The sequence below is a fragment of the Vulpes vulpes genome, chromosome 11, assembly GCF_048418805.1.
Source record: "Vulpes vulpes isolate BD-2025 chromosome 11, VulVul3, whole genome shotgun sequence".
Taxonomy (NCBI): domain Eukaryota; kingdom Metazoa; phylum Chordata; class Mammalia; order Carnivora; family Canidae; genus Vulpes; species Vulpes vulpes.
In genome coordinates, this window is record NC_132790.1 from 42906103 (window position 1) to 42932479 (window position 26377).

Genomic DNA, 26377 nt, shown 5'->3' on the forward strand with positions numbered 1-26377 from the left:
TAGACCTACAGCCTCTTTCAATGTGAGAAAGAAAAAGAAAAAGAAAAAGAAACTCCTATTCAAAGCAGTTTAAATAAAAGGGGGAATTTAATGGCTTCTATGAGTAAGCTGGAGAATGGGCTGGATCAGGGACTCGAACACAGGATTCTCTGTGTTTGTGATGAATGTCAGTCTTATTCTTTCAGACTGCCTTGTGGGGGACCACATGTTGGGAACTTCATTGGGGAAGCTTCAGTTTCATACTCTAAGATACGCCCAGAGAGGAACAAATTCATCCCTGATGGCCACAGTACGAAAAACTACTGCAAAAGATTCTGATTGGCCCAATTTAGGTCATTTACTCATCTCTGGGTCAATTCCAGTGGCAAGGGAGAGAGACGACTGTAATTTGCCCAGTCTGGGCCACTTGACTACCCCTGTGGCCTGGAGGGCTGGGACTATACCCGGAGAGAAAGTTGCTAGAGAGAAAATATAAAATAGCTACTATATTACATAACATGGCTATACCTCTTTGGAGTTTACAAAGTGCTCTCACAATTTAACCACCTGTGAAGAGGGCACATCAAGTATTACTAAAATAAGGGTGATTAATTAAAGATGGCCACAAGTTTTTTTGTTACCCTCTCCATTGAGAGATGGGCTTCATTTCCCCTCACCTGAATCTGGGCTTGCCCTATGATATTTAATAAAATGTGGCTGGTCTTACTATAACTGCTTATTAGTTTTGTCTTTAAAAGGCCCTCCACCTTCCACTTTCTTTCTCTGGGAATGCTCACACTTAGAGTACTCCCTCTTAAACTCAACTACTGAGAAGTCAACCCACAAGGAAAGGCCAGATGAAAGCATTCTACTCAACAGTTCCAGCTAAGCTTTGAACTGATAGCCAGAGTCAACTGCCAGCCACAAAGAGTGAGCCATTGTGGACATTCTAGGGTCATTTGGTTGGCAACAATAGAGAACCAAAACAGAAACTAGGGCTCATTGGCTTAGTGTCCTACAGTTAGAAAGGCTCAGAGTTGTAATGCTAAACCAGATGCTCTGACTCTAAGCCCACTGGGCTTGCTTTGATTCCTAACTGCCTTCTATTAAAAACAGAACAAGCCTTAATTCAAAATCTCCAGTTGTAAAATTTCTGTCCAGGGTGCAAGTTGGGGAAGTGGAGCATATCATCCACTCAGCAAACATTTAAGATTTATGTGGTCAGCAACTGAACAAAATGTACTACTAGTTCTTGAGGAACTCAGAGTCTAATCAATAGCAAGCTTCATAAATTATAGTTCATTGCAATAAGAACTGCTAAATGCCATGATGGAAAATGTGCAAGGTGCTTTTGAAAAACATGGTGGGCACTAAACCTAGCCCACAGCATGAAATAATGGGCACATCTTTTGTTGGGTTTAAGAGGGTATCTCTGAGTCTATGTTGAGGATGTTGAAGACTGAGTATATGAATGAATGAATGCAATTCATCAAGATAAACGTGACAGGAAATGGGAAGGGGGGAGGGAGGAAAAATTCTAGTATTTAGGATAAGGACATGAATTCTAGTCCTAGTTCCAGCCTTCACTTACATGCGCTTTTGGCCAAGTCCCTGAAATTCCCTTAACTTAGCTTCCTTGCTTGCAAAGCTGGGGGTGGGGGTGGGGAATCACATTATCTCTTCATGTACTTGGTTGGACAGTTCCTTTCTCCTATTTCCTTTAAGTTTTGATGTTCCTTAGAGTTTGGTCCTTAGTCATTGCTCTTCTCACTCTGCAAATCCTTGCTAAATGATCTTATCTATGATAGCTTTGGTTGTCAATTATAAGGAAATGAAACCCAAGTCTAAATCCTAGCACAAGGGGATCCCTGGGTGGCGCAGCGGTTTGGCGCCTGCCTTTGGCCCAGGGCGCGATCCTGGAGACCCCGGATCGAATCCCACATCGGGCTCCCGGTGCATGGAGCCTGCTTCTCCCTCTGCCTGTGTCTCTGCCTCTCTCTCTCTCTCTCTTTGACTATCATAAATAAATAAAAATTAAAAAAAAAATAAATCCTAGCACGATTCTGTGGGCTGTCTACCACTGTAGTCATCCACTTATTGCAATCACACAATGCAAGAAAAATTCAACACGTCCAGAGCTGAGCTCATCACCTTGCCCACTTCACTGACTTCTGATTTCTCCCTTGGTTGATGGCACCACCATTAACATTGTTGGTGGCCTATGAGGTTACCTTCACTCTCAACTTTTCCTTCAACCTCACATGCAATCTTTAGCCAGTTCTACTAATTTTGCCTCCTAAATATTCTACAATTCCTTTATCTAGATGTTCCATAAATAGCTCAAATTCCAAATATTCAAAGCTTGACTCATTACTTCCCCCCCTTGAACCTGCTCCTCTTCCTGAGTTCTAGCAGGATGTTACCCCCATCCACTCAGCAGCCAAATATAAAACTTAGGCATCATGGTTGATCTCTCCCTCTCCTTTGCTTTCCATAACCAGGTAACCACCAATTTCTGATGTTTGGCCTTCTTCGCCTCTTAAATACACCCACTTGTCCCCATTTCTCGTTGCGATCATCTTCAACTTCCTGTAGTAGTTCCTAATTGGTTTCCCTGCCTTGAGTGTTCAGCCTTCACTCCCTCTGGCCTCTTCTCCACCACGAAGCCAAATCTGATCATGTCAGCAACTTCTGTCTTCCCTACTCCCCATATTCTAATTCTTTGATTCTTTTTATGTTTTACCTCCAGGCTACAAAATCTACGATAGGGGCCATAATCCATGTACCCTCGTCTCCCCTGCACTTCCCACACTGTACGTGGCACATGATAATTGTTCAGTAAATATGAACTTGCACTCATCCCCTTCTGATGCCAGGTTATTTGTAGTAGGTAAACCTGCGACATGTTCTAGATGTACCGGCTCTCCGGAGGCACAGAGTGCCACGATCTGATTCACCGTTGTGCGAGCTGGACCCTTCCTGAGGGCCATGGGACGCTAAGTACAGGATAACAGCACCGAACGAATTGTAGAGCCAGTGCACAAAGGGATACACATGCCGAGGCATCTTCCTAATAGGGCTTAAAATCAAAGGCATCCCCAACGCTCTGGGCCAATATCCCCCCTTTCTGGACCTCGCCTCCCGATCCGTAAGGGAGCACAGCGGAGGCACAGCAGGCCGCACGGCTGCACACCCGAGAGCCCAGCCCCGCGAGCTGCGAGAAATAATGGGCCCGCACGTAGGGGCTGGCGCATGCGCGGGCTCCCCGGCGCGGCCTTCCCGGCGGCCCTCGCGGGAGGCGGGACCAGGCCGATTCCCGCGGCTCGGCCCCGCCATTGGCGGGCCGTTTGAATGACGGAAGTGACGGGGGCTCGGCGATGGCTGCCCTGCAGGCGCGCAGACGGCGGTTGGGGAGCTGCAGGGCCGCGGGCGCAGGGGCCTTCTCCGTGTGAGCTGCGGTTCCTGACTCCCGGCCCTTGGTACTCGGGTGAGTGGCGGACGCCGGCTGCCAGCGCCGGGGCGTGCACAGGTCCCCGGAGCCGGGAGCCGGGGCTGTGCTCCTCAAGCAGGGGTGCCGAGAGGCCCGCGGTTCTGAGGCCCCGACTGGCCGCGGCCGGGCTGCGGTCGGTGAAGCGTGCGGGGAGGGGAGGCGAGCGCGGACGCACACCGGCCGCTTGCTGCGAGGGGCTGCTCCGGGGCCGTAGGCGCATGTGGCCGTCCGCGCCCTCCCGGGGAGGCGTCGCGCGAGCTCCTCGCGCTTCCGGACCCGGGGCGGCCCGGCGGGCCTCGGAGGGAGCTTCGGCCGCAGGCGCTTCTCGATGCTTCCTGCCTGCCCTTCCCCCGGGTCCCCCGCAGACGTGGCCTGAAAGCTGGGAGCCCTTGGAGAGCACTGCCTGGAATTGTTTCTTGCAGAGAGCGTGCTCTTTTTTTGCTGTCTCTCACCTTTAATTTGTCTGGTAGTTAGCCCTGCCGCAAACTGAGCTTTTAAAACATCGGGGTACACTCTGAGTCCTTAATACTTAGAAAGTATTTGGCAGTTTCACATTAAGCCACGTGATCACCAGGACAACCTGTTGGGGAAGGTGTTATGATTCCCATTATATAGTTTAAGAAAATGAGGCCATAGTAATTTGAGACTTCTCCAGTGTCCGTGCTTGTCAATGGTCATGATGAGTCTTGAACACAAATCTTCTTAGTATTTTGTGGTTACGAAATGCCAAGTGCCATTTAATCCTCAGGACAAAAAATCTTGAAAGATAAGTTAGTATTATCTGTTATTGGATAATATTAATACACAGAACTTAAAATCCATACTGATATGAATAAATGATTTAACAAATAAGAGAGGAGCCAGGGAAATGCTTCCCTAACAGTAGGATTCCAGTTGATAAATGTAAAAGGGATAATGGAAATAGAAAATGCTTTTTGGTAAATGCTGTAGTTAATGCTTCAGACAACCATCAGTGGATAGGAAGGAGCAAAGGTATAATCAGAAACATGATATTTATATATAGCCTCAACTGTCTCTCTGGGTACTTATAAAAGTGGAGAGACCTGTGGACACCACTTCACCAGGGTTCAAAATAAACATCACCAGTGTAGTAAGACACCTTAACATAATTTAATGTGCTGAGAAAGGGTGCATCATCACATCTTCACTTCTGTGGTGTTTTTGCCAAAAGTGTGTAATCTTAGTCTAACCATATGAAAAGATTAAGCAAATCCCAGTGGAGGGACATTCTACAAAATAACTGGCCAGTAGTTTTTAAAAGTCAAGAGATTGAAAAGAAAGGCACAGGCTGAAGGACTGTCCGAGGAGAGGTGACAATTTCAACAACCATGAGAATGTAATTCACAGACCTCAGCTTCTGTATATTCTGAAATCCATTTGCATGGATGCTTCCCAAAGGCTGTTTCTGGCCAATGACTGAGAATGGCATGGGCACTGAGGCGGACCTCTTCCTGAGAAGCAAGGGACTTTCCTTTAAGAACTCCGCCATCTTACCGAATCTTCTTTAGACTGCATGGCAGTCATCTACCCAACCTTCCCTCCATTCATTCAGTGTCAGATTTGTATGGAAATCTGAAAAGCTTCCAGCGTTTATTCCCTCCCATTTTCCCTCACACAGACATTTCTCTTAATAAAATTTTTGTAGGCTTCATCCTATCTTGTCTTCTGCTTCTTGGAAGACCCAGAGTAATACAGCAGTGGAAAGCAATGGATTGTCCTTGGATGGATCTTAGTTCAGAAAATGGCTGTTAGTGGGATACTTAAAATCTGAATAAGGTCTGTAGATTAAACTATTGAGCTCGTGTCCATTTCTTGGTTTTGATCATTGTGCTGTGATTGTCGTCTAGAGAAGCTAGGGAGAGTATGTGGGAATTCTAAGTCTGAAATTATTTCCAAACAAGTTTAACAATTAAGAAAGTTATATGCAAGAGAAAAGTTACTCTACCACATCTCAGGAGGTAAAAGTAACAAATGTGTGGTTTTGTATCATCCTCAAGCTAATGAGATGATAGATACTCAAAACAATATGAAATTTTTTCCCCTTTTTTATTGACTGTAACTTTAAAATACACAACTCTCTGGCAGCCTGGGTGGCTCAGCGGTTTAGCACCTCCTTTAGCGCCTCCTTTGGCCGGGGGTGTGTGATCCTGGAGACCCAGGATTGAGTCCCATGTCGGGCTCCCTGCATGGAGCCTGCTTCTCCCTCTGCCTGTGTCTCTGCCTCTCTCTCTCTCTGTCATGAATAAATAAATAAAATCTTAAATAAATAAAATACACAACTCTAGGGGTGCCTGGGTGGCTCCGTCGGTTCAGCATCTGCCTTTGGCTCAGGTCATGGTCCTGGGATCAAGCCCCACATCAGACTCCCTGATCAATGAGGAGCCTGCTTCTCCCTCTGCTGCTCCCCCTACTTGTGCTCTCTCTCTCTTTCTCTCTCAAATAAATAAAATCTTTAAAAAAGTTCACAAATCTAAGTCTATCATTTGAAGAATATTTACATATGTATATACCTGTGTAATCATTACACAGATCAAAATACAGGCCATCTCTAGCATCCCTGCAGGCTCCTTTGTGCTGCCTCCTAGTCATTAACCTACAGAAAAGTGAGCCCTGTTTTAATGTCTGTCATCATGGAGTAATCTTGCTTGTTTTTGAACTTCATATAAATGGAATTTTACAGTATGTTCTTATTTTTCCTTTTTTCCCCCATGACATTTGGTCTATGAGATTTATCAGGAATTAGTTTTGATAGTCTGAATATGAATTTTCAGAGACCGTCAGAAAAACTGTGAAGACTGAATTTATTCTCATTTACTGCTCATTTTTTCTCCTTTGTTCAGTCCTTCCTTATTCATCAGTCCTGACTAGCAAAAAATAGCAATTTAAACAAAAATTTCCTCATACCACATGTTTTAGCATATCAGAAAGTTAGGAGCCATATGGAACAAGGAAACCAGATTCTTCCTTTGGATCTACTAGTAGATCCAAAGACCTATAACCCAAAAGGCCTTTGATTCTTCATTTATAAAATGAGGAAAACAGTCAGCACTTGACCTACTGTTACTTTACCTACTGGAAAATATTTTCAAATGCAAGCAATTGCATTTCTGTTTGGCATCAGAGACCTGTAGTCCCCATTAGATTACTTTAAATGCTCCTAGCCCAAAACAGTATCCATCCATAGTATGTGGACAACTATACTGCCCAATAGTTGTCATTTGTTAAATTAATTTGAGTTTAAAGTAAAACTATAACCTCTGTCCTTCAGTTATTAGGAATCTAGCTAGAAAAGGCATGCTGTAATTGATGAAAAACTAGAGGAAGGTAATAACAAGACATTAGATTCGTCCCTCTTTGAGTGTAAAGGTTAACACATTATAAGTGGGCAAGTGAGGAATGAGGTGGTGGAACGTAAACAAAGATTAGTAGAGGACAGTTTCATGAAGAAGTGGGGTTTAAACTAACTTCAGAAAGATGGATCCATGTTACAGCCTAGGGAGGAGAGAGAACACCAGAATGTCAATGGCATTAAAAGCATAAATCTGAGAACCTAAACACCTGACTCATACAAACAACAGAATTGTTCTCAGAGAAATTTTTTAAAGTCATTGACTTAAAAAAAAATCACACCATTGTAATTATTAAAGAATTGTTGAGGAGTTGGTGTGATTCCATATTATACAGTGACACTTGGTGACCAAGTTTTACACAACAGACTGGGAATTGAAACTAGGTTCCAGGAGGCTTTTGCAATGACAGCAGCCCTGCTGGTTATGAACAAGTTATCAGAGTTCTAAAGTGTAAAGTTGTAAACATTTATTCTCTGCTAACACTTTAAAAAAAAATTTATTTGAGAGAGCGTGAGCAGAAGGGAGGACAGGAGGAGAGGGAGAAGCAGACTCTCCACTGAGCACGAACCTGATGTGGGGCTCCATCCCAGGACCCTGAGATCATGACCTAAGCTGATGTCTTTGTACCTTTTTACATTTACGCTGGGTAAGTTCTGGAAATCCCAATCAGAAATAAGCCAGGTTCCAAATACCCTAGGTAAGCAACGCTGCTCTCATGGGGCGGGCGACTTCTGATTCACCCTCTACTTAACCCCTTCTCTCCATTCAAGAATCACTGACTTAAGTGTTGAATTTAATTGCTATTTGTAAATGTAAGTTGGATTCAGTTTACCCACATTATTTGTGCATATATAGCCTTTTAAATGCCATGTTAAATGTATTTTAAAAATTGCTCTAATCTTTGCTGCCAGTTTTAATAGACATTTTTCTTGTCTTTCTCTTTTTAAATTCAGAACCTTTGTATTTAAAGTATCCAGGTATGAAAAGAAAGGTAGTGAACGCTGGCAAGCTGAGATTGAGTCCTAATGAGGAAGCTTACATTTTAAAGGAAGATTATGAAAGACGACGAAAACTAAGATTGTTGCAGGTAATCTGGAACAAGGTTTCATATTTTTTGTCTTCCCCAAATTATTAGAGTTTTTTACAATAGAAGTTTAAAACCCTTTTCTGGCTCTATAAGAATCCTGGTTCTTGTCTATTAACTAGTTTAGGAAAATTTGAAAAATAAGCTGAAAATAGGCTGAAATGGTAAATAGATGAAGAAGAATTTGAGAATAGGGATTAGTTGACTGTATAATTATTGGAAAATGGTTTTTTTTTTTTTTGGAAAATGGTTTTTTAAACATTTTTCAAACTATGCTGTATAACTGATGAAGATTAGATTAGAAAGATTCAAATGGGGCAGCCCCGGTGGCTCAGCGGTTTAGCGCCGCCTTTGGCCTGGGGCATGGTCCTGGAGATCCGGGATTGAATCCCGCATCGGGCACCCTGCATGGAGCCTGCTTCTCCCTCTGCCTGTGTCTCTGCCTCTCTCTGTGTATCTGTCATGAATGAATGGATGGAATCGTTAAAAAAAAAAAAAAAAAGATTAAAATGGCTTTGAAGAAAACTTACTGGAATTAGCTGCTGAAACAAATTTATTTAGCAGTTATAGGTTATTTTCTAGAAGTCTTTTCAGAGTAAGATAATTAAGCCCTTGTGCAGTGTGTTTTAGGTGCCATTCTGTCTAGAATTGGGGATGATGTACCACATATATGAACTTCTCATCTAATGCTATCTATACACAACTGGGCTATAAATTTTATTGATCTCCTTAATATTTTAACGTCATAGGTTATTAAAATGATAATGGTAGTCCTGTTAATGCTTGGGTTGGGGAGGAGAAGATAATAGCTAATAAGTTAAAGAACTTTAGAAGTAGTCTTGAGGTTTTGACTTTTTTACTATGTAGGCCTCATCTAATACCTGAATATTCAGGAGAATTGATCTACCTGAGGAGAATTCACTTAAGTTTCTGTTTACAAAAGCTTTTCAAAAAACTTGAAGTAAGCTTCTTTTCATATAATTTGTTAAATATGCATTCCTTAGGTTCGAGAACAAGAAAGAGATATTGCTTTACAGATAAGAGAGGATATAAAACAGAGGAGAAGTCAGCAATTAACTCGTTTGGCAGAGGAACTAAGGACAGAATGGAAAGAATCACAAACTCAGAAAATAAAGAACTTGGAAAGACTATATTTGGCAAGTTTAAGAACTATGGGTGAAGGACACCAACAGGCCAAAGAAAATGTAAGTGAATGCTTATTTGACTACCTGTCTGGTAGTGGCATTGGTAAAAAGTAAATTACATTTATTAAATGTATATTTAGTATACATGCATGTATAGAACTTGTTTTGGCCAGCATGAACTTCTTTTTGTTTTCTACAGTTATTTTTTTTTTAATTAAAGTATAGTTGACATACATAATATTAGTTTCAGGTATACAGCATAGTGATTTAACAATTACTTACATTATGCAGTGCTCAACCTGATAGGTGTAGTTACCCACTGTCAGCATACAAAGTTACTATAATAATATTGACTATATTCCCTATGCTATACTTTTCATTCCCACGACTTATTTATTTTATGAGAAGTTTGTATCTCTTAATCCCCTTCACCTTTTTCCCTTGTCTCACACCAACTCACGTTGGCAACCACCAATTTATTCTGTTTATTAGGTGGTTTACTAGATGATTTCTATTTTTTGAATGTTCATTTGTTTTGCTTTTTAGATTACACATACAAGTCTTTGAATTATTTTAGCACATTACGCATAAGTTCCATCCATACTGCTACAGATGGCAGGATATTATCGTTATTATTATTATTATTATTATTGATTGAGTGATACTCCATTGTGTATATACACCATATCTTTACCCATGTATCTGTCAGTGAATACTTGGGCTGCTTCCATACATGGCTATTGTAAATAATGATGCAGTAAACATGGGGTTGCTTATATCTTTTTGAATTGGAGTTTTCATTTTCTTTGAGTCAATATCCAGCAGTTGAATTACTGGATTGCTTGGTATTTTTATTTTGAATTTTTTCAAGAACCTCTGTACTGTTTTCCACAGTGGCTATACCAGTTTACATTTCCATCAACAGTGCATTAGGATTCCCTTTTTCCTATAACCTCATTTCTTTTTGATACTAGCCATTATGACTGTGTGAGATGGTAGCTCATTGTGGTTCTGTTTTGCGTTCCTCTAATTAGTGATGTTGAGCATCTTTTCATGCGTCTGTTGGCCAGCTATGTCTTCTTGAAAAACTGTCTATTCAGGTCCTCTGCCTATTTTTAAATTGGATTATTTGATTTTTGTTGTTTTGAGTTGTATGAGTTACTTATATATTTTGGATAATAATGCTTTATCTGATGGATCATTTGCAGATATTTTCTCCCATTCAGTAGGTTGCCTTTTCATCTTATTGTTGGTTTCCTTTGCTATGACAAAACTTTTTTTTTTTTTTTTTAATTTATTTATTTTTTTATGATAGTCACAGAGAGAGAGAGAGGCAGAGACACAGGCAGAGGGAGAAGCAGGCTCCATGCACGGGGAGCCCGACGTGGGACTCGATCCCGGGTCTCCAGGATCGCGCCCTGGGCCAAAGGCAGGCGCCAAACCGCCGCGCCACCCAGGGATCCCGACAAAACTTTTTAGTTTGATGTAATCCCAGTTGTCTTATTTTTGCTTTGTTTCTCTTGCCTAAGGAGACAAATCCAGAAAAACAATGCCAACGCTGATTCCCAAGAAATTACTACTTATGTTTTCTTTTACAAGTTTAATGGTTTCAGGGCTTACATTTAGGTCTTTAATTCATCTTGGTTTAATTTTGTGTATGGTATAAGAAAGTGGTCCAGTTTTATTCTTTTGCATATAGCTGTCCAATTTTTCTGACACTATTTATTGAAGAGCCTGTCTTTTCTCCATTGAATATTCTTCCTCCTTTGTCGCAGATTAATTGACCATATAAATGTCGCAGTTTATTTCTGGGCTCTATTCTGTTCCATTGATCTATCTGTTTTGTGCTGGTACCATACTGTTTTGATTACTGTAGTTTTTTAGTACAGTTTGAAATGTGTAATGCCTCCAATTTTTTTTTGTTCTTTCTTAAGATTGTTTTGGCTATTTGGGGTCTTTGTGGTTCCATGCAGATTTTAGGATTATTTGTTCTAGTTCTGTGGAAAATACTACTGATATTTTGATAGGCATTGTATTGACTCTGTAGGTTGCTTTATTTTTTATTTTTATTTTTTTTTAAGATTTATTTATTTACTTATTCAGAGAGAGCGAAAGAGAGGCAGAGACACAGGCAGAGAGGGAAGCAGGCTCCATGCAGGGAACCCGACGCGGGACTTGATCCCGGGTCTCCAGGATCACACCCCGAGCTGCCGGCGGCGCTAAACTGCTGTGCCACCGGGGCTGCCCTGTAGGTTGCTTTAGATAGTATGGACATTTTAACAATATTCTTCCAATCCATGAACATTTGATTATCTTTCCATTTATTTGTATCATCTTCAATTTCTTTCATCAGTGTTTTATAATTTTCAGAGTACAGGTCTTTTCGCCTTGGGTAAATTTATTCCTGAGTATTTTTATTCCTTGTGGTGTAATTGTAAATGGGATTGTTTCTTAATTTCTCTTTCTGCTTTGTTATTAATGTATAGAAGTGCTACAGATTTCTTCTGCATATTAACTTTGTGTCTGCAACTTTACTGAATTTATTGTAATAGCTTTTTGGTTGAGTCTTCAGGGTTTTCTGTATGTAAAGCCATGTCGTCTGCAAATAGTAACAGTTTTATCTCTTCCTTTCCAGTTTGGATGCCTTTTATTTCTTGTGTGATTTGTTGCTAGGAATTCCAGTACTATGTTGAATAATAGAGGAGACGTCCTTGTCTTGTTTCTGATCTCAGGGGAAGAGCTTTCAACTTTTCACCATTGAGTATGATGTTAACTGTGGGTTTCTCATAAATGTCTATTTTTTTTGAGATATGTTCCCTCTGCACTCATTTTGTTGAGGGTTTTTATCATGAATGGTTGCTGATGAGTCAAATGCTTTTCCTTCATCTGTTGAAATCGATCATATGGTTTTTGCCCTTCGTTTTGTTAATGTGTATCTCATTAATTGAGTTGTGGTTTCTGAACCATCCTTGCATTGGTAGACTAAATTGTAGTTGATTGTGGTAAGTGATCCTTTTAATATATTGTTGAATTCAGTTTGCTCACTATTTTGTTGAGGATTTTTGCATCTATGTTCATCAGGGATATTGGCCTTTGATTTTCTTTTTCTGCAATTTCTCTATGGTTGTGGTATCAGGGTTATTCTGGCCTTGTAGAATGAATTTAGAACATTCCTCCCTCTTCTATTGTATGAGATAGCTTAAGAAAGGGTCAGTATTAACTTTTTTTTTTTTAATGTTTGGTAGAATTCACTGGAAGCCATCTGGTCCTGGAGCTCTATTTGTTGGGAGTTTTTTGATTATTGATTCAATTTTATTATGAGTAATCAATCTGTTCATATTTTCTATTTCTTCCTGATTCAGTCTTGGATGATTGATTGTTTCTGGGAATTTATCCATTTTTTCTAGGTTGCCCAGTTTGTTGGTGTATCATTTTTCATAGCAATCTCTTCTAATCCTTTGTTTTTCTGTGGTGTAACTTCTCTTTCAAATTTTATTTGAATGATCTTTCTTTTTTCTTGATGAGTCTACCAAACTGTTTTTCAAAGAACCTGCCTGGTTCACTGATACTGTTGTTTTTTTTTTTTAATCTCTATTTCATTTATTTCCACTCTGATCTTTATTTCCTTTCTTTTACTAACTTTGGGCTTTGCTGCTTTTGGTTTTTTAGTTCTTTAGGTGTAAAATTGGTTATTTATATGAAATTTTTCTTGTTTCTTGATAGAGGCCTATATTGCTATAAACTTTCCTTTTAGAACTGCTTTTGCTGCATCCCAAAGAATTTGAACCATTGTTTCCATTTTCATTTGTTTCTAGTATTTTTTTTTTATTTCTTCTTTGATTTCTTTGTTACCTATTTGTTGTTGATAGCATGTTGTTTTTCCATGTGTTTGTTTTTTGTCAGTTTTTCTCTTGTAATTGATTTCTAGTTTCATACTGTTGTGGTCAGAAAAGCTCTTGATATGATTTGACTTACTGTGTTTATTGAAACTGTTTTGTGGCCTAACATGTAATCTATCCTGGGGGATGTTCCATGTGTACTTGAAAAGTATGTATTCTGCTTTTGTTTTCTGTTTTTTTGTTTTGTTTTGGTTTGGTTTTTTTGATGGAATGTAATCACTGTATATTTTGAGTCCATCTATCTGGATGATCTGTGGATGTAAGTGGCTGTTAGAGTCCCCTACTGTTATTGTATTAGTGTCACTTTCTCCCCATATGTCTGTTAATATTTGCTTTATATATTTAGGTGTTCCTATGTTAGGTGCCTAGATATTTACCATTGTTATAGCCTCTTGTCAGATTGATCCCTTTCTATCATGTAGTGCCTTTGTCTCTTGGTATAGTCTGTTTTAAGGTCTGTTTTGTTTGATAATAGATATTGTTACCCTGGCTTAGACACATTCTAATTCTGTGTCTTGGGGTGGGCCTCCTTGGTTTCATGGTGTTAGATCCTCCCTGTCCTTCCTGGACCGGGAAGTCTGTTTACTTCCCCAGGTTAGGAAAGTTTTCAGCTGTTGTTTCTTCACATTTTCTGCGCCTTTATTCTTCTCTGGGATCCCTATAACACAAATGCTATTAAACTTGGTAGTGTCTTAGGTCCCTTAACCTATTCGTTTTTAAAATTATTATTGGGGGATCCCTGGGTGGCTCCGCAGTTTGGCACCTGCCTTTGGCCCAGGGAGCGATCCTGGAGTCCCGGGATCGAGTCCCATGTCAGGCTCCCAGCATGGAGCCTGCTTCTCCATCTGCCTGTGTCTCTGCCTCTCTCTCTCTCTCTCTCTATGTCTATGAGTAAATAATAAATAAAAATCTTTAAAAAAATAAAAAATAAAATAAAATTATTATCGTTATATTTTATTTTTGCTGTTTGGGTGCTTTCCACCACCCTGTTTTCCAGCTCAGTAATTCATTCTTCTGTATCCTTCCACTTACTATTGACTCCCTCTAGTGTATTTTTCATTTCAGTTATTGTATTCTTCAACTCTGGTTCTTTTTTATATTTTCTCTCTCTTTGTCTTAGTTCTAACTGAATTCATCCACTCTTAAATTTGGTGAGCATCTTTCTCATCATTACTTACAACTCTTTACCAGATATATTGCCTAATTCCATTTTGTTTAGTTCCTTTACTGCAGTTTTGCCTTGTTCTTTCATTTGGAACATATTCCTCTGTCTCCCCATTTTGTCTGACTTTCTATGTTTATTTCTGAGAATTAAATGGAACAGCTCCCTCTCCTGGTCTTGAGGGAGTGGCCTGATGTAGGAATGTTCCTATTGTAGACTGAGTGTGCCTGGTAGCTTTGGCTAGCCAGTAGGGGCTGGTACAGTTGTGGGACAGGACCCTGGTGTGCTATACTAAGGGATCACTCTGTTGGGACAACCAGAGTGGGCTTGGGCATGGACCAGAGGTCTCAGATGTCTCTGCTGGGGCCATATTGGCAAGATGACTAAACTGGAACAGGCTGGAGTTCAGGGATGCTCCAAGTCAGGACTGTCCGGCAGACCTGCCTCAACTTTTTGGATATTAATATAATTCAATAGTGCTGCTAGATGTATTTCCTAGTAAGAGTCATGTTAGGTAAAATCTGTGTTCATATGGTGTTTAAACTGCAGTTATTCTCTTCCAGTCCTTAACTATCTGGGTAAATAAAATAACCTTCTGAATCAGAAGTTGATTGTTTTGGGCAACCTGGGTGGCTTGGCGGTTTAGCACTGCCTTCAGCGCAGGGCGTGATCCTGGAGACCTAGTATCGAGTCCCATGTCAGGCTTCCTGCATGAAGCCTGCTCCTCCCTCTGCCTATGTCTCTGCCTCTTTCTCTCTGTGTTTCTCATGAATGAATAAAGTATTTTTTTTTAAAGTTGATTGTTTCAAGCATTTTGGACAGGTCCATTGGGGTGAATCACTATCTGGATAAATAAAATAATTTTCTGAATTAGAAGTTGTTTGTTTCAAGCATTTGGGACAGATCCATTGGGGTGAATTCAGTTTTCCCATTTTATTATATAATTTCTCATAACTCTAAAACATGTATAGTTGAATGTGTATATATTTGGACTTTGTTCACAAATAGTAAAAATTCTTTGATGACTTTCAGAGAGACAAAATAGAACTATAAGACTGTTCACTGACCATGTGTTGTTTATTGTGAATTATGTTTGGAAAAGACTAGATTGTGGACCCAGGGATAGTCGCACAAAACAAATAACCTGGTTCCAGAGAAGGCAGGTCTTTGATATCAACAATTAGTGAGGAAAATAAATATTTTTAAAGTATGTGACAATGAAATATGTTCCTTGATTCCTGGGTTTAATCTGTATTTTTAGTAATAGCCTTAGGTTGTGACATTTGATTTTTTATGCCACTATTAACTTTATGCTTTAATGCAGCATTTCCCAAACCTGTCATTTGAGTATCTTCATGATTATGCCTTGACTGGAGAGGCACATTTTATTATTTCTATGTCAGGCATTTTAATCTTGTTTAATATAACATTTTAAATAATATGTATTTTTAGGAACCTGATTTGAATGCTCTGGCCCGACGGGCAGCAGAAAGAAAAAGAAAAGCAGAAATGAGGCACAAAGAGGCTCTGAAATTACAGAAAAATAAAAAAGAAGAACTAATGAAACAAAAAACCTGGTAAAGTCATAATGATTTTTACCATTTTCCACTGAAATTTGATATGGCTAGAAGTAGAGAGTACATTGGATTCTGTTTAAGCAGGTTTAAATATAAGTCATATGGTATATCCATTGGTTTGTTAAACTTGGTTTAGTAATAATGTGGTAGAGGTGTGGTTTACCTAGGTGCACAAAGTAACACATAAACTTTCTCTTCTCCTATGACTTCAGCAATTACTTAGTTTCTGTAGAAATATATGGCTAGTTCAAAATGCACGTCCCCCCCAAATCTGTCTGCCTCAGGTGTGGAAAAAAAGAAAGAATAATCAGTGCAATTAAGAACATGAAAAGAGGTTTTCGCTCTTGGCAAATCATTTTTGCATGTTGTAAAGATGATGGAGCCTGTTACTAGTCAGCAGTGCTCATTCTATACAGTGGCCCATCTTTATCAACATTTCTAGTTTTTTACCTGTACTAATCTAAATAAAGAAATGTTAGTGTTGGGTCAATTTCACTGTAGGGCTTTATGTCTTTAAAGATATACTTCTTTTACTTGGTAAACATTTTCTTTTGTGTTCAGTGTATGTAGACTGTTATTAAACAGCATTTTGAGCTTGTGGGATCAAACTGGATCATTTCTTAGATCCTGTGGCTTCTGTATTTCAGACCCTGAGGGTTGTGCTATAATATTACTTGAGGGACTAATTTAGGACATCTCTTGTTTTTCAAGGCATATAGCAGCTCGAAAGGAAGCACTGATTGTGGAAAAAAAGAGATCTGCCAAAGTTACAAGTCTGCCACCACCACCTCCAAGTCTTTTTGAGGTGAATTGCTTTGAGTGTTGAGAAGAACTAGATTGTAATAATTCCTCTTTACTATTAGAATTCAGAGTGCAGGTCAAAATATCATTTGTTTAAACTTAATTTTTAAGTTTATAGGTAACACATGAATATGTCAAATATTTAAAAAATAATGCTAGATATTATTTTGCCCATTCTTTAATATGTATTTCTGATGTATAAGTACTTTTTCTTTAAAGCCCAGCACTAATATTCCTGATGTCTAATAGTCTATATTCAGTTTTCACCAATTGTCTTAGTGTTTTTTAGGTTCAAAAACTATGTTTTTTATTTTTAAAAAATTAGAAATGGCCTTTTTTATCTTTATCTCTTGGGGGAAAAAAATCTAGTTTATTTGCCCTATCAACTTTTTCCACTTTCAAGATTTGAGTGTTGTAAATTGTTACTATTTTGTAGGTAAAGAAGTTAGGTTCAGATAAATTTATACAAGGTTATACATAAAGTGGATGAGAAATCTATTTCTCTATGTGAGTAATTTGTGTGCTTTTGTGACCTGGGGCTTATTTTTGAAAAAACATTAAGTAAAGTGGAAATTATTTTTAAAAGGTGTTCTTTTGTTTTACAGTAGCTTGTTGTAGTTATTGAAATGGCTGTTTGGGTGATTATCACAATTACATAATTGTTTTAATCTAAAAAGTAGAAGTGGAAAAAAAACCCATAAACAGGGGATATCTAATTTCATTATATATACAAGTATATTTTATGTATGTAAGATCAACATAAGTACCAGATATTGCCTTTGATTTTATCAGCCTTCCCACTTTTATGTGGAGCCATCTGCCACGCCACATTTGATCCAACAAGATTCAAATGGGAGAGTCGGATTTCAGTCAATCCCTCACTATGGTGTTAAAAAGCAAGCAGTAGTTTATCCATGATGCTTTTTGGTGACCTTTATTGTAATTCCTAATGTTCCTAACAAGTCAAGTCCAAGTATTTACATAAAGCAGAGTATTATCTGTGTAAGTGATTTGGCAAATATGAATTATGTGCAAATGTGTAGTTGTAGGTTTTTTATTGTGAAGAATTTTAAAATACAGAGAAGTTAAAAGGAAAGTACAATGAGCTGCTTACATCTCTACATGTGTATAGATTTCAAATAGTTATATGACTGTATATATTTGAATGTAAATTGTAGAGATGACATTTCATCCTGAGTGCTTCATTATGCTCCTTATAAGGATTTTCTCTTATGCAACCACAGTACCACACTAAGGAAATTAACATTGGTTTCTTTATATACAGTCCATAATCAAGATTCCCCAGTTGTCCCTAAACTGTTTTATTTTACAACTTCTTTCTTTTTTAAACCAGAATCCCGTCGGGCTTCACCCATTGTGTCTGCTTGTTTTTGTCTTACTCTCTCTCAGTATAGAACGATGTAATAAACTGTACAGCATCACGGAGTTAGTATTCTTGTATACTCTAGCTTTTAAACCTGTATTCCAGAGTAATGGAAATATAACATGTGATGCTGTAGAGAAAAATGAATAAGGATAATTGATTAAACAAAATTCCTTTTTTTATTGGGTCAAGCTTTAATTGAAAATACTGTTAACCTAATAATCCATTGTCTATATTCCTTTTTCAGAACATTGATCTAAAGACAACATCTAATGTGAAAACTGGTAGTTCCACCTATCATCATCTTTGCACTTTTGTGAATAGAGAGATGGACACAAAGCAGGTGATTGACTTACTGTTGTCCACAATCCTCACTTTATTTCTCTGTTCATTGAGGTCAGTTATATCTATACGTGTTCTTTGTGAAAAATTTGGAGCTATACACATAAACTATAGGAAAAACAACTAAAGTTCCATCACCAAAAAGTAATGTGATTAATCCATTAATGAATTCACTATACTCTTTATATGTAAAAATATATGCATAATTTTCAAAGCATAATTTTTATAGGCACTTAATATTTCATCATAGATTTAACCATTGTTATCTTGTTCATTTCTTTTTTCTTCTGTAAATAATGCAAACATGATAATCTTGTGCATTTTTGTCTGCAACTCTGAGGTATGTTTAGAGTGGACTTCTAGAAGAGAAAGTACTGGTTCCAGACTCTGTAACATTCGATACAGATACTTGATATGGATTGTTAAATTGCCTTTAAAAAGTATTGGAGGGATCCTTGGGTGGCACAGCGGTTTGGCGCCTGCCTTTGGCCCAGGGCGCGATCCTGGAGACCCGGGATCGAATCCCACGTCGATGCATGGAGCCTGCTTCTCCCTCTGCCTATGTCTCTGCCTCTCTCTCTCTCTCTCTCTCTCTCTCCGTGACTATCATAAATAAATTAAAAAACTAAAAAAAATTAAAAAAAAAAAAGTATTGGAAACTGTGGAAGGAACCTTGGTGTCCATCGAAAGATGAATGGATAAAGAAGATGTGGTTTATGTATACAACGGAATATTACTCAGCCATTAGAAATGACAAATACCCACCATTTGCTTCAACGTGGATGGAACTGGAGGGTATTATGCTGAGTGAAATAAGTCAATCGGAGAAGGACAAACATTATATGGTCTCATTCATTTGGGGAATATAAAAAATAGTGAAAGGGAATAAAGGGGAAAGAAGAAAAAATTAGTAGGAAATCTCAGAAAGGGAGACAGAACATGAGAGACTCCTAACTCTGGGGAACAAACTAGGGGTGGTGGAAGGGGAGGTGGGCGGGGGTTGAGGTGACTGGGTGACAGGCACTGAGGGGGGCACTTGACGGGATGAGCACTGGGTGTTATTCTATATGTTGGCAGATTGAACACCAATGAAAAATAAATTTATAAAAAAATAAAATAAAAATTCTCCAAAAAAATAAAAAGTATCAGCAACATATGAGAATGGCGATCTTATCATACCCTTATCCATTCCCTTGTATGGATTATTATGGTTTAGAAGTTACTGCCAGTCTCAAGAGTGATAAATGATCTTTGTTATTGAAGTTGCTATTTCTTTGTAATTGGATTTTAATTTCTTTTCATATTGGGTATATTTGACTACTAGAAAAACAAACAATATAGTTTTCCTGTGGAGTTTAGAATGCAGCAAATACACATTTTTGTTAACTGCTTAATGGCAGTTGTTAAAATCACTCTTCAGTCAAGACCTAAGATGAGTATTCTTAACCGTAGAATTAACTTCTAAGAAATAAGAATAAATCTTGATTTGTTTAAAATTGTAAATTATTATTACAATTTATTATTATAACATAGAAATAATAACTTCAGTCTGTGGCTAACTTGCTTTTGTGGTTACTACACTACAGTTTGCACTACCAAATAGATGTTCTCTCTCAAGTAACATTGGTGAACAAAAACTTGTTTTTACCTAGCCATAGTATAGGGTACCACTCATGGTCCTATAGTAAGATATTAAACTTTTCTCTTTGATAGTAATTGAAAGACCTCTCTCCTCTTCTGTCTCTGAATTGAAGATTAGATCAGTTGTCAGAATGCAGTTTTATAAAAACAGTCCCACAAACTAAAGCATTTTGGTATTTTCTTTATACCATTACTTAAGAAAAATCTACCCCTTTTAAGCCTCAGGTTTAAAATGTGACAGTGGAGCAATGTGTTTGGTTTTCCAGATAACAAAATTACCTCTGAATTTTAATCTGCATCTAGGCTTATATCACGTGCACAATAATTTAGCTTCTTTTCTGTGTAGAATGATAGGATCTTTACAGCAGGTATTATATAAAAAATACTTGCACACTTGCATACATGGTTGGTGATTTCTTTAGCAGCTTTCTGCAAATGAACTGTCTTCACGTTTAGGTCAGCCTTTTTAACGTGTACAAGTACTGTCGTGTTTTGCTTGAATATCTTGATAAAGTAGTTCTAAAATCTCATAAAATTTGTCTTTGGCTGAAGGATAATCAGTCAGCCTGCTGTATCCCCACTAAGAGCCACTTATTCTCTGAATTATGTTTAGTTATGTTTACTTTCTAAACACAACTAATAGACTATGCTTGCAATTTCTAGATTACTCATGGCCTTCTTTGTGTTTGTTCCTTTGTCAATGACAGTTGCATAGAACTTGTTAAAAATGGATTTTTGGGGGATCCCTGGGTGGCTCAGCGGTTTGGTACCTGCCTTTGGCCCAAGGCGTGATCCTGGAGTCCCAGGATCGAGTCCCACATCGGGCTCCCAGCATGGAGCCTGCTTCTCTCTCTGCCTGTGTCTCTGCCTCTCTCTCTCTATCATGAATAAATAAAAAATAAAAATCTTTTAAAAATGGATTTTTTATCCTAGATATATTTTTCCAATCAGATGCACTGTATTGTTTGCTCTGAGACCCACTGAAGTAGACAAGTAAAGCAGAAACTTTACTGTAGACAAGTAAAGCAGAAACAGTTCATCAGTTTACTCTGCTGTCATACGTAAAAAGATTTCTGTCCAAATGTCTGATGTACAGGATGCAGAAATAGCATATTTAATAATATCACTTACTGCTTTATGAACTGCAGAGTATAATTCATGGAAAAGTTTTTTAGAAACATGTTTTCTAAAAAGAATTTTTGCTTGGGATTGATTCACAGTTTTTGCAAATTTCATATACCTTTTGAGTTCAACTACTAAAAATATAACATTTATTTCAACTAGATTTTTATCTGAATTTTCAGTGTCATTAAACACAAATCTATGAAGGGTTGTCTTCCTAAAAAATTCTTGTAAAATCTTGTTTTCAAGTTTAGGCAGTCATTCTAACCCTTTATCTTCTTCATATCCTTAATATACATCATTATGTTTGAAATGAATATGTTTATTGTGAATTATATTTTGAAGTTTTTCTCTTCTTTAAAATTTTGGTTAAGCAGAGTTGACATTCTGCTATTACTTCACCCTAAAATGATGTGATGAATTTCTAAACAATTTTTTTCTTAAAAATTTCATGGCATAAATGAAATGAAATATTGTTCCTAAGAGTTATTTCATTTATAAATATTTTGGAGACCATAGTATTGATTTAATCTAGCTTTTGTTGTTCTGCCTGGTGTTACGTAGATTTGCATAAATCTTGGCTCAAAAGGGATATAATATTGAAGGTGTTGAAGTGGTCTACTTGCTGCCAAACACAATGTCTCTAATTTAGCCTCCAGATCAAGGGCCATAAGGTACTACGTGACATGAGGGACAAAGCACCTATAGAACCAATCTAGAAAAAGGGTTCTAGTTGTCCAGGCCTTCTTGTACAACCAAAGGACTGGCAGCTGAGGTTTATCGTTTCCCTTCTGAGGGCTCGAGGGTTACAGCTTTATAGATAAGGTCAGTCTTGATCATAAATCTGTGTGCATGTGCACAAAACAGAGTTAACCTATCCCTCTGCCTTAAACCCCTGGTGCTCGTCTCTTTTCCTTACTAATAAATGCCTTTTGTGGCTACCCGCACCCCGACCCTATAGAGTATTTTCCTCTGCAGTAGAAACCTATTCAGGCTGCTATCTATCCTTTCCTTTCATTGATTTTCTTAATTACACCTCAGAAACTGCTGCTTTTTGGTCAGCAGAAGCTGTAGCTCCTGTTATCTTGATGTTTTTTAAGCTAAATCTCTTAAAATTGTCAAACCATCTTATACTTTTTTAAAAATTTCCAGCTTTAAATCTTTCACCTTCCTTTTGCTTTAAGGCTTCCTTTTTCTTGAATCATATTAGAGTTTATACGTGTCTGTCTTGTAGCAATTGTGCACCGACAGAAAAGCTGGGTTTTCAGTATGAGATAAAAACTTACTTTGTAAAAAGTGCAAAGTTTTCATTCCTTTTGTTGTAGCTACAGCTATAAATGTCTTTTTTTTTTTTTTTTTTTTTTTACAATTTCCTTAACACTGGATTCATGTATCTTGAAATGGCAGGCAATCACAGTTGCAAACCACAATCCATAGTATATAACAAGCAATGCAACTTTTTCTTGTAATGTAATGACTTATTTCTACTTCTTGGAAGCACTTCCAGCATTGCTAGTGGTACTTTGTATGGGTCCCATGATGTCATTCAGAGTATTGCACTAACACAATGAAAAATACACAAGAACCACAAGACACCGTTTTTACCACTATACGCAATTTATGGAGAGATGAATTGTGACACTAGGCTGATGAAATACTTGTGCTCACTGCAATAGCAATAAGACATGGCTAAAAGATTTTAACAGTAATACAGTAGGTACTATAGTAAATTTTATGGAGTTATGACTTTGAATCTTTGTGCTTGTGTAAGTTTTGATCAATTTTAACTTTATAATTTCTATGTGTTTATGGCAATAAATGATAAAATACGTTAATAACTTACATATATTTTATGCATTCGTGACATATCCAACTTTTCTTAATTTTTTTCAATATAGTTTTAAAGACTTCATTTATTCATTTGAGAGAGAGAGCACAAGCAGGGGGAGGGGCAGGGGAAGAAGCAGGATCTCCACTGAGCAGGGAGCCTGATGTGGGGCTCAATCACAGGACCTTGGAATCATGACCTGAGCTGAAGTCAAACACTTAACCAACTGAGTCACCCAGGCACCCCAATTTTTTTCAATATTTCCAGGCTACATGATTCATCTGTGAGTTTTTTCAGATTGTTGCAAATCTCCAGATATTTCCCAATATATTTATTGGAGAAAAAAAATGTGTAAGTGGATTCACAGTTTAAACCCATATTCAGGGTCAACTATGATAGCTTTCATAGTCATCATTATTTCACCTAAGAATTTCAGCATATAAAGTACATAAGAAGAGGTTTACTTAAAGTTACATTTGGAATGCTTACTCACATTTGAAAGTGAACATTCAGGCATAATAGGAAATCTAGGTTATGTGCCCTTCTCCCGCTTACTTGCTATTATTAGCTTGGTGAAATGACAGCTGACCGTACAGCCACATAATTGTTGATTATGCACAAGTTTTAGAAGTCATAAATTATATTAAAGTAGTTGGTGATTTGGCCTTCCTGAATTTGAAGTCAAAAAGCAGCAGATGTTGACTGAAAACCAAAGACAAATCTCACTGCTTCCCTGAATGACCTTTGATGTCTGTGGTTTCTTAAACTACGAGCTTTGTGCTTACAGCACTGTTGTTTTACTGAGGTTTCTTAAAACGATGGAGAAATGTGACTGGGTATGAATAATCTGGTATAAAATGAACCAACTTCTCAAACTTCCACTAACAGTTTGATATTTTTCATAATATCTGCATTTGGTAATTGTGGGCATTTACAAATACAACTCTTCTTATTTAATTTTATAGAAGTAGGAAAGCATGATTTTAAAGTCGTTTCTTAGTTAACCACATTGTTTCACAATTTCTAAGACTGTCTAAAGTGTTATTAATTGACTGCTAGCCAGATCCTCATTTGGCTGCTGAAGAAGAAGCTAAAAGAAGAGAAGAATGGCAAAAACAAGTGGCGCAGGAGAGAATGGAACAGCATGAAAAGGCACACACACGGGGTTTCCAAGCAATGAAGAAGATACATTTGGCTCAAGTAAGAATTCTGGCTGGGACCACTATTGGTAGATGGAGTGATAGACTTCACAACTTACTGATGAGTAACTAGTTTCAAAGTACAGAGGTTACAAAGAATGTGAAAATAACAATCTTTGACTTATGCCATTTCAAGTTTCCTAACTTTTACTTCCAGTTTCAAATTCAGACTGAGTGAATCAGTTCTCACACTGTCTGTTACTGTTCTAAAAGTTTTTATAGTGATGAATTTGTTAAAAGTTAGATATCTTAATCAGCCAGAAATGACCTGAAAAGAAATTACTTTTCTCTTTTAATGAATTGCATTTCTGGGCAGCCCCGATGGTGCAGCGGTTTAGCGCCGCCTGCAGCCCAGGGTGTGATCCTGGAGACCCTGGATCAAGTCCCACGTTAGGCTCTCTGCATGGAGCCTGCTTCTCCTTCTGCCTGTGTCTCTGCCTCTCATTCTCTATCTGTTTCTATGAATAAATAAATAAAATCTTTAAAAAAAATGAATTGCATTTGTGCTCTGCAAATTTTAGGATTCTGTTTATTAAATATTTACTAAGCAGAGCATTTGTTGGCTTTGCAGAGTCTTGATTCAAAGGTAGAGTCATGATCCTAGCTCTCAGGAAGCTTTGAAAAACTGTCCCAGAGCTATACAATATGTATGATGAAAACTGGCTTTATACTTTTAGCTTCATTTCTCTCATGTTTATCCTGAAAGATAACATAAAAATGATTCATTTTTGAAGTCAAATGATTTCTTCTGTATTTTACTAATACATGTGAATGTTTCAAACACTCATGTGAAGAGTGAGCTTTTAAGTATTTCTGTGGGAATTTAAAAGCCTTAAAGTTCCTTGGTATAGTTTTAACTAATTTATACATGACCTCCCTTAAAGTTTTAGATTTTATAAACTGGGAGTAAATTATGACTAAAATAGCTGATTGTCTGAATTATTACCAGTAATTCTTACCTAAGACTTAAATTGATAGGAAAAAAATGTGCAAAGCAATCATAAATTGAACACATTCTTCCATAAATCAGTAGTGTGTAGTGGTTAAGAAGGTAGACTCCACAGGCTGCCTGGTATTTTCTCCCTTCCTCACTGCTTAACTGATTGATCTCAGGCAATTTACCTAACATCTCTGAATTCTGTTTTATAGTCTGTTTTTGAGGACAAATGAATTTAGTAAAGCCCTTAGAATTGTGCTTGGAATTACATAAACTAACAGCAAATGTCAATGGTGATAGTAGTTGTTATTAAAAAATAATTTAAGTAGAATAATATGTCATACTTTCAGTGAGCCAGAAATAGTATATTTATTCAAATAACTTTGAAGTAAATTCAGTGAAATCATTTGAATCTTATTATAAAAGAAATGACTTTGTAAAACTTAACAGAAGACTAAGTAATGTTGTGTGTATTATCACTTGGCAAACACTATTACACAGGCTTTCTGCCCTTTTTGTAGACTTAGTGTCTCTTACATGAGAATGGTAATCAAAACCTGCAGTCTCACCACTGGTAGGGGATTTCCTTTTCCCTGTGGAGCCTTTTTGCTGCAGACCCCATTGTGCCTTGGGATCTTATTTCCTGCTGGTGTCTGTTGTAACTAGTATTTGGCCTCTACCTGCTTCTCCAGTAATATCTTTTCTTTTTGATCATCCTCCGCACCCTTTCTACCTATATCCTAGAGCAGTGTACTCTTCTCAATGCCCCATGCCTTCATCTCCATGCCTCTTGCTCCAGTTATTGTTTCTTACTTGAACTCCATCCTCTTCACCCCCGTCTATCTCATCCTCAATTCAGGAGAGGAGAGGTATTCTCTTATCTTCCTTCACTATCCTGCACCACCAGAATTTAATTAGATAACCTCACTAAAACACTGTACTTATTAAACTTCCATATTAACCAGACTTTTTAAGCTTAAAGAGGTACATACAGATCCCTTTTCATCATGGGGAATTCATAAGAGTGTGAAGTAACAAGAAATATCTGTTAAGCCACAGTCACTCTGGGTCTTGGTGCTTACCTGGGACTGTTACATACTGGTGGCTGCAGAGAGAACTGGAACAGAGAACATTGCAGGATCCCCAGCAGCTTATATAGACTGTCACTTCACAACCATCCTGAGAAGGGAGATTTGTAAGCAGCAGACAATTTTGAAGCTTTGTGGTTTAAACAGTACTATCCTTTTGTAATACTAATACTTTTGTAATTAGTATTTTACTAATTACCTGTTTGTTGATCTCTAGGCTAGGAGTGAGACCGTGTTCTTAGCATCTCACATGGCATCTGGCTTTCAATTCATTTTTTTTTTTTTTTGAACATATAATTAATGTCTTTATGGCAGAATACGGGGGAGG

The 26377-nt window shown here is 37.9% G+C and overlaps 2 protein-coding genes across 12 annotated transcripts in view; one reads left to right on the forward strand and one right to left on the reverse strand.

The window, feature by feature from the left end:
• Nucleotides 1-3272: 3272 nt before the first annotated feature.
• CEP295 (centrosomal protein 295) overlaps nucleotides 3273-26377 on the forward strand; it is a 53400-nt gene continuing 30295 nt past the window's right edge. For 5 of the 10 annotated variants that reach the window (XR_011995166.1, XR_011995169.1, XR_011995167.1 and 2 more), the window contains exons 1-7: nucleotides 3319-3466; nucleotides 7794-7927; nucleotides 8929-9129; nucleotides 15583-15707; nucleotides 16419-16512; nucleotides 18140-18235; nucleotides 23885-24025. Coding sequence is in view for 6 of the 10 variants with exons in the window: in XM_025993215.2 (XP_025849000.2) it covers nucleotides 3331-3466; nucleotides 7794-7927; nucleotides 8929-9129; nucleotides 15583-15707; nucleotides 16419-16512; nucleotides 18140-18235; nucleotides 23885-24025 (927 nt within the window). In the remaining 4 variants the exon portion in view is untranslated. Of the gene's footprint in view, nucleotides 3467-7793; nucleotides 7928-8928; nucleotides 9130-15582; nucleotides 15708-16418; nucleotides 16513-18139; nucleotides 18236-23884; nucleotides 24026-26377 lie in introns of those variants that run through there. The other 5 variants (XM_025993216.2, XM_072726174.1, XM_025993213.2 and 2 more) reach the window with 4 other exon arrangements.
• TAF1D (TATA-box binding protein associated factor, RNA polymerase I subunit D) overlaps nucleotides 22596-26377 on the reverse strand; it is a 44318-nt gene continuing 40536 nt past the window's right edge. For both annotated transcript variants that reach the window (XR_011995185.1, XR_011995188.1), the window contains one exon: nucleotides 22596-26140. The gene's annotated coding sequence lies outside the window, so the exon portion shown is untranslated. The remainder of the gene's footprint in view (nucleotides 26141-26377) is intronic.